The sequence below is a fragment of the Labrus mixtus genome, chromosome 7, assembly GCF_963584025.1.
Source record: "Labrus mixtus chromosome 7, fLabMix1.1, whole genome shotgun sequence".
NCBI classification, from domain to species: domain Eukaryota; kingdom Metazoa; phylum Chordata; class Actinopteri; order Labriformes; family Labridae; genus Labrus; species Labrus mixtus.
Genome location: NC_083618.1, coordinates 15,189,510 through 15,201,873, shown reverse-complemented (window position 1 = coordinate 15,201,873; position 12,364 = coordinate 15,189,510). Strand labels below are relative to the sequence as shown.

Sequence of the window (12,364 nt, the reverse complement as noted above, 5' to 3'; positions counted from 1 at the left end):
GCCAGCAATTGCTCAAAACTTCCACATTAAAAAGAGAGGAGGAAAAAGAGAGAGAGAGAGGGAAGAGGGGGGAGAAAAAGGAGCGAGCGAGGGAGAGAGAAAAGAGAGGTTCCAGTGGTGGCGGCGGTGGTGTTGGTATGCCTTCCAGCAGACGAACCACAAGGCTCCCATGGGACCTTCGAGGCAAGGAGGAGAGTGGGAGGGGAGGAGGTCGAAAATAAAAAAAAAGGAGAAAGGGATGGAAAGAGGAGGAAGAAAGGAGGAAGAAGGAAAATATAAAGAAAAAGGGGGGAGAATAAAGAGGAAATAAGGAGACAAGAGTGGCTGAGAGAGAGAAGACGCATGGGGGGGGGGGTGATTGAGCGGAGGATAATAAATGAGAAACAGAGCGACGGAGGGGGAGAGGAGGAATGACAGTGGAGGGAGAAAATAAGAGAAAGACACAGAGTTGACAAATTCATGGGGCCTCCACCACACCCTGGCACAAACATCAGCCTCCGAACACGAACGCTCACCCCTGAAGTGGAAGGAAAAACCATAGGCGGTAAAAAACACAGATTTTATGTACTGTAAAGGGAACTGGCTCGCAGAACATGGTGCACCATTCATCTTTTTCCAGCCTTTTCATCTTTGCAGGGACACGGAGTTAACAACAGAGGGATCCTGGTACAGCACGGGCATACTTTAAGAGCTGCGGCCAAAAAAAATCTCTGACAGAAAAATATAGGGACTGCCGAGGAAACTGCGCCCTCTTGTGGTTAAAATAAATAGGATATATCATGAGGAAGAGGATGATTATTTTCATTAAAGGGCATCTGGTTCATTCTTTGGTGCCCTGTGTTATAAATTGTGTCCCTTTCAGAGAAGACAATTGAAAAAAAAAAAAAGCAATGAAATTAGAAGAAATACATTTCGTTTTCCTTCCTCCCTCTTACCGTCTGAGATGGCGACACATAAACTTCAGCGTGTCGTGGTTCGGAGGGGGCATGTTGAGCACAAGACACTTCAGACGATGAACTTTTTCCAAGTAGTCCGACATCTCTGCAACGCAGAGCGAGAGAGGAGACGTGTCACATCACAATACATGTCATCACTTGCATTTCACTGCCTACAAACCTGATTCACATACAGATATCATGTGCAGTCTATTAGCATTCACTATCTAATCTGATACAGCAGCGTGCAATTATCAAACTGTGGTTTGACAAACAGAGAGCAGATTATGACTCCATGCGCAAAAAAAAACGTTCCCATGGATCGATAAGAAAGAGGACAATCATACAAGGAACATGGTTTATCTTTTCTTTTTTTACATGCAAGATTTCTTGATGAATGCATTTTTTAAAAGATTTTTTGATGTTATCACAGAAATTTATGTAAATTAAGTGATTATAATACAGTTACACAAAAAGCTTTTACTTTCTTCTTTTACTGTCAGCAATCATGGAGATCTAAACCTCGATCAGTAATGAATACAGCTAAAGAGATTGTACGCAACTCTGATTTGGTTAACTCTTCAGTGAAATGGACCTGTAAACTATGAAAGACATTCAGCAGCACAGTGGCACTGTCTTACAAATGTGGGGAAAAAAACTCACAAAAGCAACTTATATCTTATACCACAAAATGCATGTGACTCCTGCTTAAACGTGCATTGCCCCACTTTCTTTTCGGAAAATAATTAGCCCTTTTAAAAAAAAAAAAGTGAACATGTCTGTTTAAACAGTGGGCAACATCGGGAGGGAAAATATTATTTGAGGATAAATAAAAGCATTGGTAGGTTTGGTCTGTCTTGACGCCGGCCTTATCTTATAAAATAATAATGCCAGAATCCATCCATCCAATACAAATATCTGAAGATGAGTCGAGGATCATGGGTATCAGATGAAAAAATGTGTCAAGGATTTGCTAAATTACAATGCAATGTCTTTTTTTATTAACAGTAAAATAAAACTTCTCTTAATTGTATTCAATACTTCTTCAGTATGTAATTACTTTTCTCTCGCCTTGGAGATCTCTCTTACTTAATTTTGAAAAGCCTCATCTAATTTGATTATATCCATATATCTCTCATGATAGGCTATATAATTGTTGTGTAAGAAATGTAGTTGGTAAAAGTGCAGTAAATATTCTTTAATGGAGAAAATCACCTCCACCACAGCTTGATAAAGTGTGAAGGCGCTTAAGTGAAAGGGAAGTGTGGTTTTCTAACCAAGACCGTCCTGGTTTTAACTCACTTAAACCAAATTAGTGTTGTGAGTTTCCAAAAAGAAAGCACATGAGGGGAAACATGATACTGGAGGATCAAAAGAGACTCATATGGAAGCATCCTGTAATCATCATGTCATGAAACATTCCCCCTTTTAGTCCAGCTTGTGACTTTTATGAATATTATCCTTCCTCTCTTTATTTCCTGTCTGCTTTCTGCTTCACACCATCACATAAGAGGCCCAAATAAGAATCTCATACGAAAGTTTCTCACTTCACAAAAGGAAATCATAAGACTATAACATGTTGATTTCTTGTGAAAATGTGTGCAGAGATTACATTTCTATCTGTAAATCATCAAAGATAAACTTGAAGGAGGAGAGGTTTATACTGTATTCATTCAATAAATGTGGGGCCAAAGCAGGTCACTCACTGATCGTCTCCACAATGTCAGTGAAGAAGCCGAAGGGCACCAGAGGCTCTGGAAGCTCCCGAAAGAACAATTTCAAAGCTCCTGTGATGACATGAATGTCTTCCCAATCAGTCTCGTCCAAATTCAGCTTCTCCTCTGAGAGACAGGGAGGGAGGTGGGAGGAGGGGAGAAATTCAAACGGACAGGGTCAGAGAGAGTGAACAAAAGGCATGACAATATAAACTGAGTTAGATAGCGTTAGGAGTTAAACTCAAAGTAGCGTTAAGAGAACGATGTTAGACAGAACATGCATGTCAGAGCTGAGGCGTAACATGGAGGCTTGTAGCTGCAGGAGGGAGAAAGAAAGGGCCTGTAAAAGATAGAAAAACACACACAAGCACTCACACTTTCAAAGCACACATTTTTTTAAAACCAAGGCCTGACCAATGCTGCTAATACTGGATAATAAAAAAAAAAGAGAGAAAAAGGAGCAAGTACTCATTTACCCTCAAAGTGGAGAAGTTTAAAGAAACAAACAAATATCCAGTTATGAGGAGCATCAGTCAGCGAGCTGTTGCTGTAGGATTAGAGCACGTACACAAGAGGCTGATTCTCCGTTTTGTCCACTTGGTGGCAGCGATGGACCGCGTGAGAACTGGCTGTACAACCTGCTGCGTGTTATTACATCAGAAAACTTAAAGCAGAAAAGCCTAAAGGGACATTAAGCAAATGGTAGCACAACTGTTCAGTGCGCCGTCTGTCTGCTCAGCTCTCAGAGTCGCTCTGTCTGTGGGTGGTTTGTTTTTCACTGAGGTGTTCACATTATGCAACACATGGGAGGAAGACAACGCAAGCGAGCACAAAGAGGCTGTTTTTACACTCCTCGTTGGGTCTGGATCTACCTTGTACAAACTCCGCTGGGAACATGTAGCGACCGTCTGTAGTCACTGCTCGCTCTGCAAAAACCAACAAATACTAAGTCGGCTTGCCACAGCATCCACAAAAGAGAGTGGGAGTACGACAATCACAGGTTTCAGCAGGTATACAGTCACAGTATGTGTGTGTATTCAATATATAGTAGCATATGCATTGAGAATGAACAAACAGTACATGTCTTACTTGAAAATGGCTAAAAAAAAAAAAGGAAAATAAATCATTTTATGATTTCAGAAAATTCCAACTCCAATCTCCTCCCACTACATTTTCATTCACTGTCACAGACTATAAAAGCTCTTTTTTTTTTTTACCCTCCTCCCCTTCATTCTCACCGTGGTTCACCAGGAAACGTAGTTTCTGAATCACCGCCAGGTTTCCCGACACTCTGTAGATACCATCAGTCTCCAGCCCTGCAGAACAACACAGAGAGCTGGTTAGATCAGATGATCTTTACTACTTCTGTGTATGAGATTCTTAGAATCAGCACATTTGATCCAATATTTCAAACTTAACGAGTGTAAAACAAAAGAAGGGATCCCTCAGATTTTAAGGCAGCTGATGCTGATTCACTTGTGCTGGCTCTGACAAAGAGACACTTTCCACACATTAATTAAACAAGTCTTTAGAAATGCTGCACAAGAGATCAAAATGAGTGTAAATAAAGTGAGAAGCACATTCTTTCACACCTTAAAAATGATAACATACAGAAGTCTTTCAATGAATAAACTTCCCCTCCACATTTCATAGCGAGTTGATGGATGAAACATTGAAGACGTCGAACTTCAGTTTATCCAGCCTGGCTTCCGACTTGTTTGTAGAACAAGTCAGAGTTTTGTGTACTTTTAACATTCCTTTCAGACCGTTGGTTCAAAATGTTAAACTTCACTATTTAATTGTACCAAAGTAGCAGAGCTGCATTAATTGACAATTTATCAATTTTGACGTTTTTGATTTATTTCGCCTTTATTTTACCAGGAAAATATTCTCAAGACTTCCTTTTCAAGAGAGTCCTGGCCAAAACAGCAATTAATCAAACAAAGTCATTTGCTTTTTTGATAAACAATGATATGTTTCAGTATTTTGTCATGCATATAAGTCATCATACAGAAGTCTCTTGTCCCCATATCGGTAGATGAGAAAAGTCTTCATGAGCCAGTGTGCATAATGTGACAGACTCTTTCTTTTTTTTCTTACACAGTTCAGTTCAATCAAAATGTATTTTACTGTCTGTACACTTTCAATGCAGGTCTTTGAATTTGTTGATTCAAGCTTCTTAAAATGAAGGATTCAAAGCTGTTCTTTAACATTGACAGTTTTTTTTGGTATTGGGCGATTAGATGAACATTAAGAAGGAATTTAAAGATGTAACTTGGAGCTCCGGGATATAATAATACTAACAATTCTTAGACACTCTATAGACTTGACTATTTGTCAAATCTGTTGATAAGGAGAGCAATCCTTAGCTGCGGCTCTGTATTATAGAGATGTAAAACATCTACACACATTTCGAGAAGTGTAAGCGGTAGCTCTCAGCCAGAAGTTTAACATTTAGCAGAATTGTTTGCTTGTTATTGCAGGAAAAACATTCCAAGATCAAACATCTGTCTTCCAGTTTCTATAATTTGTACAAGACCAGAAAAGGTAAAACAATTAAAGAAATGGATTATTAGCTCCTCTGTTATTTTTGTTTTACATCTTGCCCACTCCATCCTTACAACATTGATTCCAATAATGTCAAATAAATATATAGAAAAACATTAGTTAACTGCATATGAAGGGAGAAACCTCAGGAAGGCCACAGAGGAGGGATCTCGCTCTCACTAACAGAACATTGGAAAACTAAAATAAAAGAAGTAAATGCTGTAATAGAAGAATTGTCTCTTCTCCAGAAGCTACTTTGTCCTATAAGTCTGTTTCAGCCTTGATGTCTCCAACTGAAGCTCCTCAATAGGAATATTTTATTCATCAAAACCAGGTTTTGTGGTCAAAAAGACTTTCTTTCAGAGCGTATTAAATATTTATTTATAGCATTGTTTCTAAACACTTTTCAACAGGCTCTATTTTCTCTCATTAGGATCTCTCTCTGCCTGGCAGCTGTCAGGACTTCTTCTCTCCGTCCAAATCACAAATATTTTTCAGAGCAGTTTTACTGGATGATTTCAGACACAGAGCTGAAAGGAGGTGCGGAATAAAGTCCCATAAAGAGACGGAAGCGATTGAAGGTGTTTTCCTGTCTGTCTGTTCTATGTTGACGATCACATTATCAGCAGCTCTACCTCTCTTCTCCACAGCGGCGGTGCAAAGTCTGACGAAGCGAGGGACCGTGCTCTTCTCTCTCTCGCAGAGCATCTCCAGACGACATCCAAACACCTGATCTGAAGGGGTGACGAAAGACGGACACAAACACACTTTTAATGTCAGCTCAGAAGTTGTTTGTTTTTTTTCTCAGATAACTGTGCCAACACATGATGTAAGAGCTACAAGCTCCAGTTTCTTCTGCTGATAAATCGACTGCTCGCTATTGAAGAAAACCTCCATGTTGGATCTGTTCCCAGCAGATCTGTCAGCTCAGCCTTGATGATGCAAGAAAACTCATGTACTGTACTGTATGAGCTATAGGCTGAAAAAAAAAAATCATACACGGCCCTTCACTCCAGAGCATGATAGCAATATATTGCTTATGATCAAACTGGGTTATCTTTGATAAGGACTGAGATGAGTGTCGTGAAAATTTAATCAAAAACAAAAACTTTAATCACTGCGCTTCTACGCTATGTTACTTTCTGAAAGTTGATCTGCTCCAGTTCAGTTAGATGGCTGGGAAGTGATCATACATTATCGTAGCTCGTACAAAGTCCACTTCTGAAGAGCTTTTAAAGAGTTAAACGGCAGGGGTCTTAAGGTTGAGAAATCTTTTTAGATGATCAAAGCATTTATCATCACATCAAGACGGTCGCCTTAACGTAACTATTGTGAGACACTGAAAAAGACATAAATATTCATCTGGATTAATTCACTTCCACACTTCAAAGATGATGGAAAATCACACTTGAAATGAATCACTTTACAATCGTGAAAGATTTTGTACAAACCTTTAAAATATTTGTTATTTTAAAAAGAATGAACGTGTTGTTAAGTTTGAAACAAAACTCTGACTGTTAATTAAAAGGAGAAAAAGAGAGCCACATTCTTCTGACGATCAAATAAACGTACAAAATCCTCCGTAGACAAACTGGAAGCTGAGTTATCAAACTGTCTCAGGTTTTAAATCAACAGGTTCCTGGTCCATTGTCAAGCCTCATGCCTAAAACAAATCTACTCCACAAACTTTAAAAAAGAAGAAGACGGTCAGTCTAACTGAGCAAAAACTGGAACTGAATCAAAGATAATCAGATGCACATACTATCAATAAACAAATCACAGTTTAGACCTATTCAATACACACACTGAGAACACTGCAGAGAGCCCAGAAAAGAAATACCAATCGAAATGTTTTGGTCAAATAATGAAATTGTCTCACTTAAACTTTTCTTAACTAGAAAACAAATGAAACAATCCCCTCTTCACAGCTCAGAGAGTAATTGTTAAAATCATTTGTTACAAGTGTACGGATGTTTGAGGTCATCTGAACTGTATCTTCAACTCTGATGAAACAGAAAATCCTGTTTAGTTATGCCCCCTAGTGGACGTAGAGGATGTAGGGTTTCATATCCTCTTGCTATCAAAGCCTTAAGGAAGCTGTGGCTTTTAAACACTAACCAACTATGATCTATATGGCTTATCTCTTCTAGGATCACAATGGGCTTCAGCCAATCCCAGCTGTCATTGGGTGAGGTGGGGTACAATTCTCTTATCTCTTTTGAAGTGATAAGCAGCCTTCAAAATAAATATTTGTTAGCTTGGACTGAACTCATTGGTTTTTATGATCTGATAACTGTGATGACCACAACATACTGATATTATTGAAGTGCTCAAACCATGGAGTGACTAATGTTTGCCCCAACCATGAATCCAGGTTTTTCTCCATTTGTCAACTTCTATATCCTACTAAACATATCTTGTGCTTAGAATATGGAAGTAACGTAACAAAGGATCATTTTTTGCTTTCAAGAATGATCCGTAAAAGGAGTCAGAATAAGTGTTGTAATCAGCAGAGGAGCGGGGTGAAAATCGTCATCATTCTGAAGAGGCTCTTGCTAAACAGGAGAGGAGGATTGCGACGCACAGTCACAGGGGGATGTGGCATCATTGCAGGATTAATGCTGAGATTTCCTGCCAGCTGTCATAACGGCAAAATAACTTCAGCTTCACAACTAAAGTTCAGTAGATAGTTAAAGCTGCAGAAGTGCAATACTGTAATATTTACAGCTGAGGGGAAAAAAAGAAAAAAGAAGGTCAAACTTCAAACATAAAGCTCACCCTTAATGAGGCCTTTCTCCTGCAGCGTCTGCAGAGGGGGTCTCTTCAGGATCAGCTTCTTTAGCCGAGACTTCACTCTCTTCTTCTCCGTGTTCTCCAGGTTGGACGAAGAGCGAGGGACTGCAGAGCAAGGACAGGAGGAGGAGGAGGAGGAGGAAGAGAAGGAGGAGGAGGGGGAGGAGGTCAGTGCGGGGCGTTCGGCCGCGGGGGGGAGGCAGAGCAGATGAGAGGGAATGGTGGTGAGGATGAAGAGAGGGAGTGCCGGGCGACGGCGCAGGTGAGACAGGACTGACGGGGGGATTATTTGCCACGGGGGGCGAGTGAATATGTAAGTGGGCTGAATGGAGGAGAGGATAGAGGAGAGGATGGAGGGATGTAAGAGGCCTGTGTGGAAGTTTAGAGAAGACGAGTGATGATGATGATGGAGTGAGACGCCGTGGACGGCAGGAAGGGTTTTTTCTGTGTGTGATGAAATGAAGCTTGAATGAAGTGATGAAAAGCATGATGTGATGTGAAGAGGACTCACGTGATGTTCTCCTGTCCTCCTCGTCTCCGCTGTGCTCCAGCATCTCCACGCTGCCCGCTCGCCTCAGGGAGTACAGGAGGACGTTGTCTAACGGGTTGTCACGGTCCTGGAAGACGGACACAGAGCGCTAAGTTTGTTACCTGCATCATACAAAAAAACGTTTCATCTTGTCCCATGTAAAATATTGAGGAGGAGAAGCTGTTCCATAAAGAGGATTCTGGATACATGACATCTTTGTGGTTTCAACAGAGGGGGATGAAACATGCTCTCTTCTGTTCTGTACTACACTTTAAGTACATAACGCTTCACTTCTCTGGGTTTTCTTTGTTCACGGCTTTATCTCCTCAAATATGCTGATCTTTATGACGTATTGTTTTCTATCTTTTTTTTTAGATTTATTTTTGGGCTTTTTGTGCCTTTACTGTAGAGAAAGGACAGTGGCTAGAGTCAGAAATCAGGGAGAGAGAAAGTGGGGAATGCGGGAAAGGAGCCACAGGTGGGATTCGAACCCGGGCTGCCCGCCTTGAGGACCACAGCCTCCATACATGGGGCACGCGCACCAACCACTGCGCCACCAGCGCCCCTATCTTTCTTTAGTATTCTATTTATATTCCTATATTTTTAGCTGCTATCTTGTGTATAAGAGCAACAATAGCAACTGAATTTCCCCCTGGAGATAAATTAATACTGATTCTTTTTGGGTGAAATAATCATCAGTCTGGCTCCCGGTTGCACACACAGCTGTTTAGTTTGCACTCTTGGTGTCAGACACATCTGGCTGTAGATGTTCTCCATGATGTGTTTGTGGAGGATCTTGACACACATTTGCTGTTTAAATTTGTTATTTGTGTCTTTTACAGTCTAATTACGTATTTTTTGTATTTGTATGTTTGGCTGCTTGTTGTTTGTGTGAAACTCTGTTCATTGCGCTGCTGCCTGTCTTGGCCAGGACACTCTTGAAAAAGAGATTTTTAATCTCAACAAGTTTTTCGTTCCCGGTTAAATAAAGGTCTTATATTAAAGAACAGAAGCAGCTTTTCATACACATGACAGGCGATTCAGAGTTCCTGACATGAAGCTTTCCAGGATGTTACACTTTGAATTAATTACACAAACAGAATTTAAAGAGTAGAAAATAAAACTGAGGATAGAAACATGAAGAATCAACAGGATGGATGTCAGGAATGAGTCTTTTTAAAGATTCAGTTAAAGGTAGAGGAGAACATAAACTTTATAAACCCAAGTATCATTACCCAAAGGGAAACCATTTGAGCCACATAAAGAGAAGTGCAGCAGGGAAAGTGAAGCTTGTCGTGTGTTGTGTGTCTCACCAGCCTGTCGATGACGCTCTGGATGGTGATGAACCACTCTTTGATCAGAGAGTCCGTCTCCGACTGCAGCAGGAACTCGTTACCTGTCACTGTCCTCAGCTACAACACATTTAAAAACCACATTCATTCATTTATAATATGCTCTGTAACTAATCAGTTAGGATTTCTTTGTTGACTTTCTTTCCTCAGTTTCAACAGTTTTACATCCACATTTTGTTTGGACATTTCTTAATTCTAAAGAAGAAGAAGCAGCCAGACTTTAACTGGAAAATTCATTTTTAGTCCTTCCCCTTTCCTCACTGTAGAGGGATGAGAAAAATACTTTCTTGCTCTCACTTCCCTCGCTGATAAAGATCTTCATGCTGACAGAAATATGATTCTATGTTTGACTGATCAGTCACTATTGTCTTCACTGTATGTCAGATGAACAGTTAAATAAAAGAGGAACTTGAGTAATGCAAACTATGTCTGTTCGTTTAAAATGATAACAAGAGATCATCTGATTTGTCTTTAAACTTGGTTTTCAGAGTTTTATGATCATGTGTTTCTCACCCTGAAGACATTCTTCTTGCTGGACAGCTCGTTGGCCCAGTGCAGCTTTGCTCCCCTTAAATCCACGCTGCTCTCTGGTCGGCTGTTTCCTGGTCTCTGTTGTTCAATAAACAAGTTCACACAACAGAAAAAAACATTTTTCCAACAGTTAGTTTGCCAATTATGGAAATATTGGTTTTCAAAAGTTGAGTGAGGATGTTTTGGTTGAAGAATTTAGGCTATTTGCCTTTTTCTGGCTGACTTTTCCATGAAGACAACTTCTAGAGGTTGGTGAGTGACCTTTTTGTTTTCATCTGTGTGGTGACTTTTTTTTTATAAAAGTAACTGATCTAAATAAATCAAAAGATCCAATATGGAGAGAAACTGACATCTGCTGTTACAAAATAGATCCTAAAAGTTGGCCAAAATTAAGACATTTGATTCATGTGATGATTTTCAACCCATTTTGTCCCATTATATACGGGGCGAGGGAAAGATAAAAGAAATGACATGTACCCAAATCACAATCACAGCGTTGGTCTTACCCAGCTGGCAGGCGTCTGTGATTTAGGATCTTTGAAGAAAACCAGACTGTTCCCGACCAACACCACCCACGAAGGGCTCCAGTTTTTCCTGCAACCCAAAAATTACACAAATAATAAATAAAAAATAAGAGGACAACACTTGTTTTCATTCATTTAAACACTAAATTCATACTAACAGATGCAATCTAACAGATTTTTTTTAAAGATTTACTTAGGGATGTTTGCCTTTATTAGATAATACAGTGAATAGAGTAGGAGGTCTGGAGAGAGAGTGGGGAATGACATGTGGGAACGGAGCCACAGGTGCTTGGAGAACTATAGCCTCCGTACATGGGGCGAGACCTCACCACTAGGCCACCTGCAGCTCCAGAGTTTATAAATGATTATTATGGGAGCAGCTTAATCACACCTCACCTCAGTTTCCGGCCTCCTTCTGCAATCTTTGTCTTGTTCAAGAGGCCGGCCTTCTCCAGCTCCTGACAACACAATAAAGGGTTTAAAGAGCATTCAAAACTTCAATATCCAACCAGTATTACCTGTTCTTACACAATCACGTTTTCACTCTGAGGAGAAATAAATGGCTGGAATAATAAGAGTAAGTAAAGACTGTTGAAGTGTTAACAGCCAAGTACAGCACAGGGCTCTTCCTGTGCGTAACATTTTGCATCCTGAGCGAACTCATTTAACTTGACTGTTGCATCATTGAAAAATTGCAGGAGGGGAGCTGCTCTACATTCTCCCACTGCGGTGTGGCCCCGTTTAACGTGCAAGGGAGAAGAATTATTACCAACTCGGAATTGCTGAGTAAAATATGTAAAGACAGTAAAGAACAAAGTGAGCAGAAGAAGGGGTAAAGACCTTTTCAAAGGGAGATCAAAGACGAGGAAAGCTAGCTGTTTTTGCTTTGTTTTATTTGCACAGGGTAAGATTTTTCCAGCCCTAGGGCCATATTTATTTGTCATGCTCAAAAACTCAAGTTCCAATTGTGTTTTAAATAAACATTACTGTGATTAATCCAGGCTGTGTTGTTGACAGGTTTCTGCGTTTTGAAGCCTGGTAAACAATAGTTTGGAATATATAAATGTATACATACTGTCAACACTTTGACACTGGTTTCAGGGAGCCAATAGACTCTTGTCCACCCTCATCACTAGACCACTTTCTAAATCATCCACCTGTGTTTAAGTTGCATTCCTACATGGTTTCTAAAAGCTGTGATTCAGACGGTTGGTCCAAATATTTCAACTATTATTAACTGCTCCCTGTCATCTGGTGTTTGCCCCTTCTTTCTTTTTAAGATTTATTTTTGGGCTTTTTATGCCTTTATTTTAGAGATAGGACAGTGGATAGAATCAGAGACCAGGGAGGGGGGGGAACGACATGCGAGAACGGAACCAAGGGTCGGAATTGAACCTGGGTTGCGCGCGCTCAAGCCTCTGTGCACGGGGTGCCAGCA

The 12,364-nt window shown here is 40.3% G+C and overlaps 1 protein-coding gene across 6 annotated transcripts in view; it reads right to left on the bottom strand.

Annotated features, from left to right (window-relative positions):
- Positions 1-12,364, bottom strand: part of arhgap9 (Rho GTPase activating protein 9) — a 45,632-nt gene that overhangs the window by 3,520 nt on the left and 29,748 nt on the right. For 4 of the 6 annotated variants that reach the window (XM_061043233.1, XM_061043237.1, XM_061043235.1 and 1 more), the window contains 11 exons: positions 11,323-11,384; positions 10,909-10,996; positions 10,385-10,480; positions 9,833-9,931; positions 8,502-8,607; positions 7,976-8,095; positions 5,833-5,931; positions 3,889-3,966; positions 3,523-3,576; positions 2,642-2,776; positions 936-1,041 (listed from right to left, as the gene is read on the bottom strand). In XM_061043233.1, the coding sequence (XP_060899216.1) occupies positions 936-1,041; positions 2,642-2,776; positions 3,523-3,576; positions 3,889-3,966; positions 5,833-5,931; positions 7,976-8,095; positions 8,502-8,607; positions 9,833-9,931; positions 10,385-10,480; positions 10,909-10,996; positions 11,323-11,384 (1,043 nt within the window). The remainder of the gene's footprint in view (positions 1-935; positions 1,042-2,641; positions 2,777-3,522; positions 3,577-3,888; positions 3,967-5,832; positions 5,932-7,975; positions 8,096-8,501; positions 8,608-9,832; positions 9,932-10,384; positions 10,481-10,908; positions 10,997-11,322; positions 11,385-12,364) is intronic. The other 2 variants (XM_061043234.1, XM_061043239.1) reach the window with 1 other exon arrangement.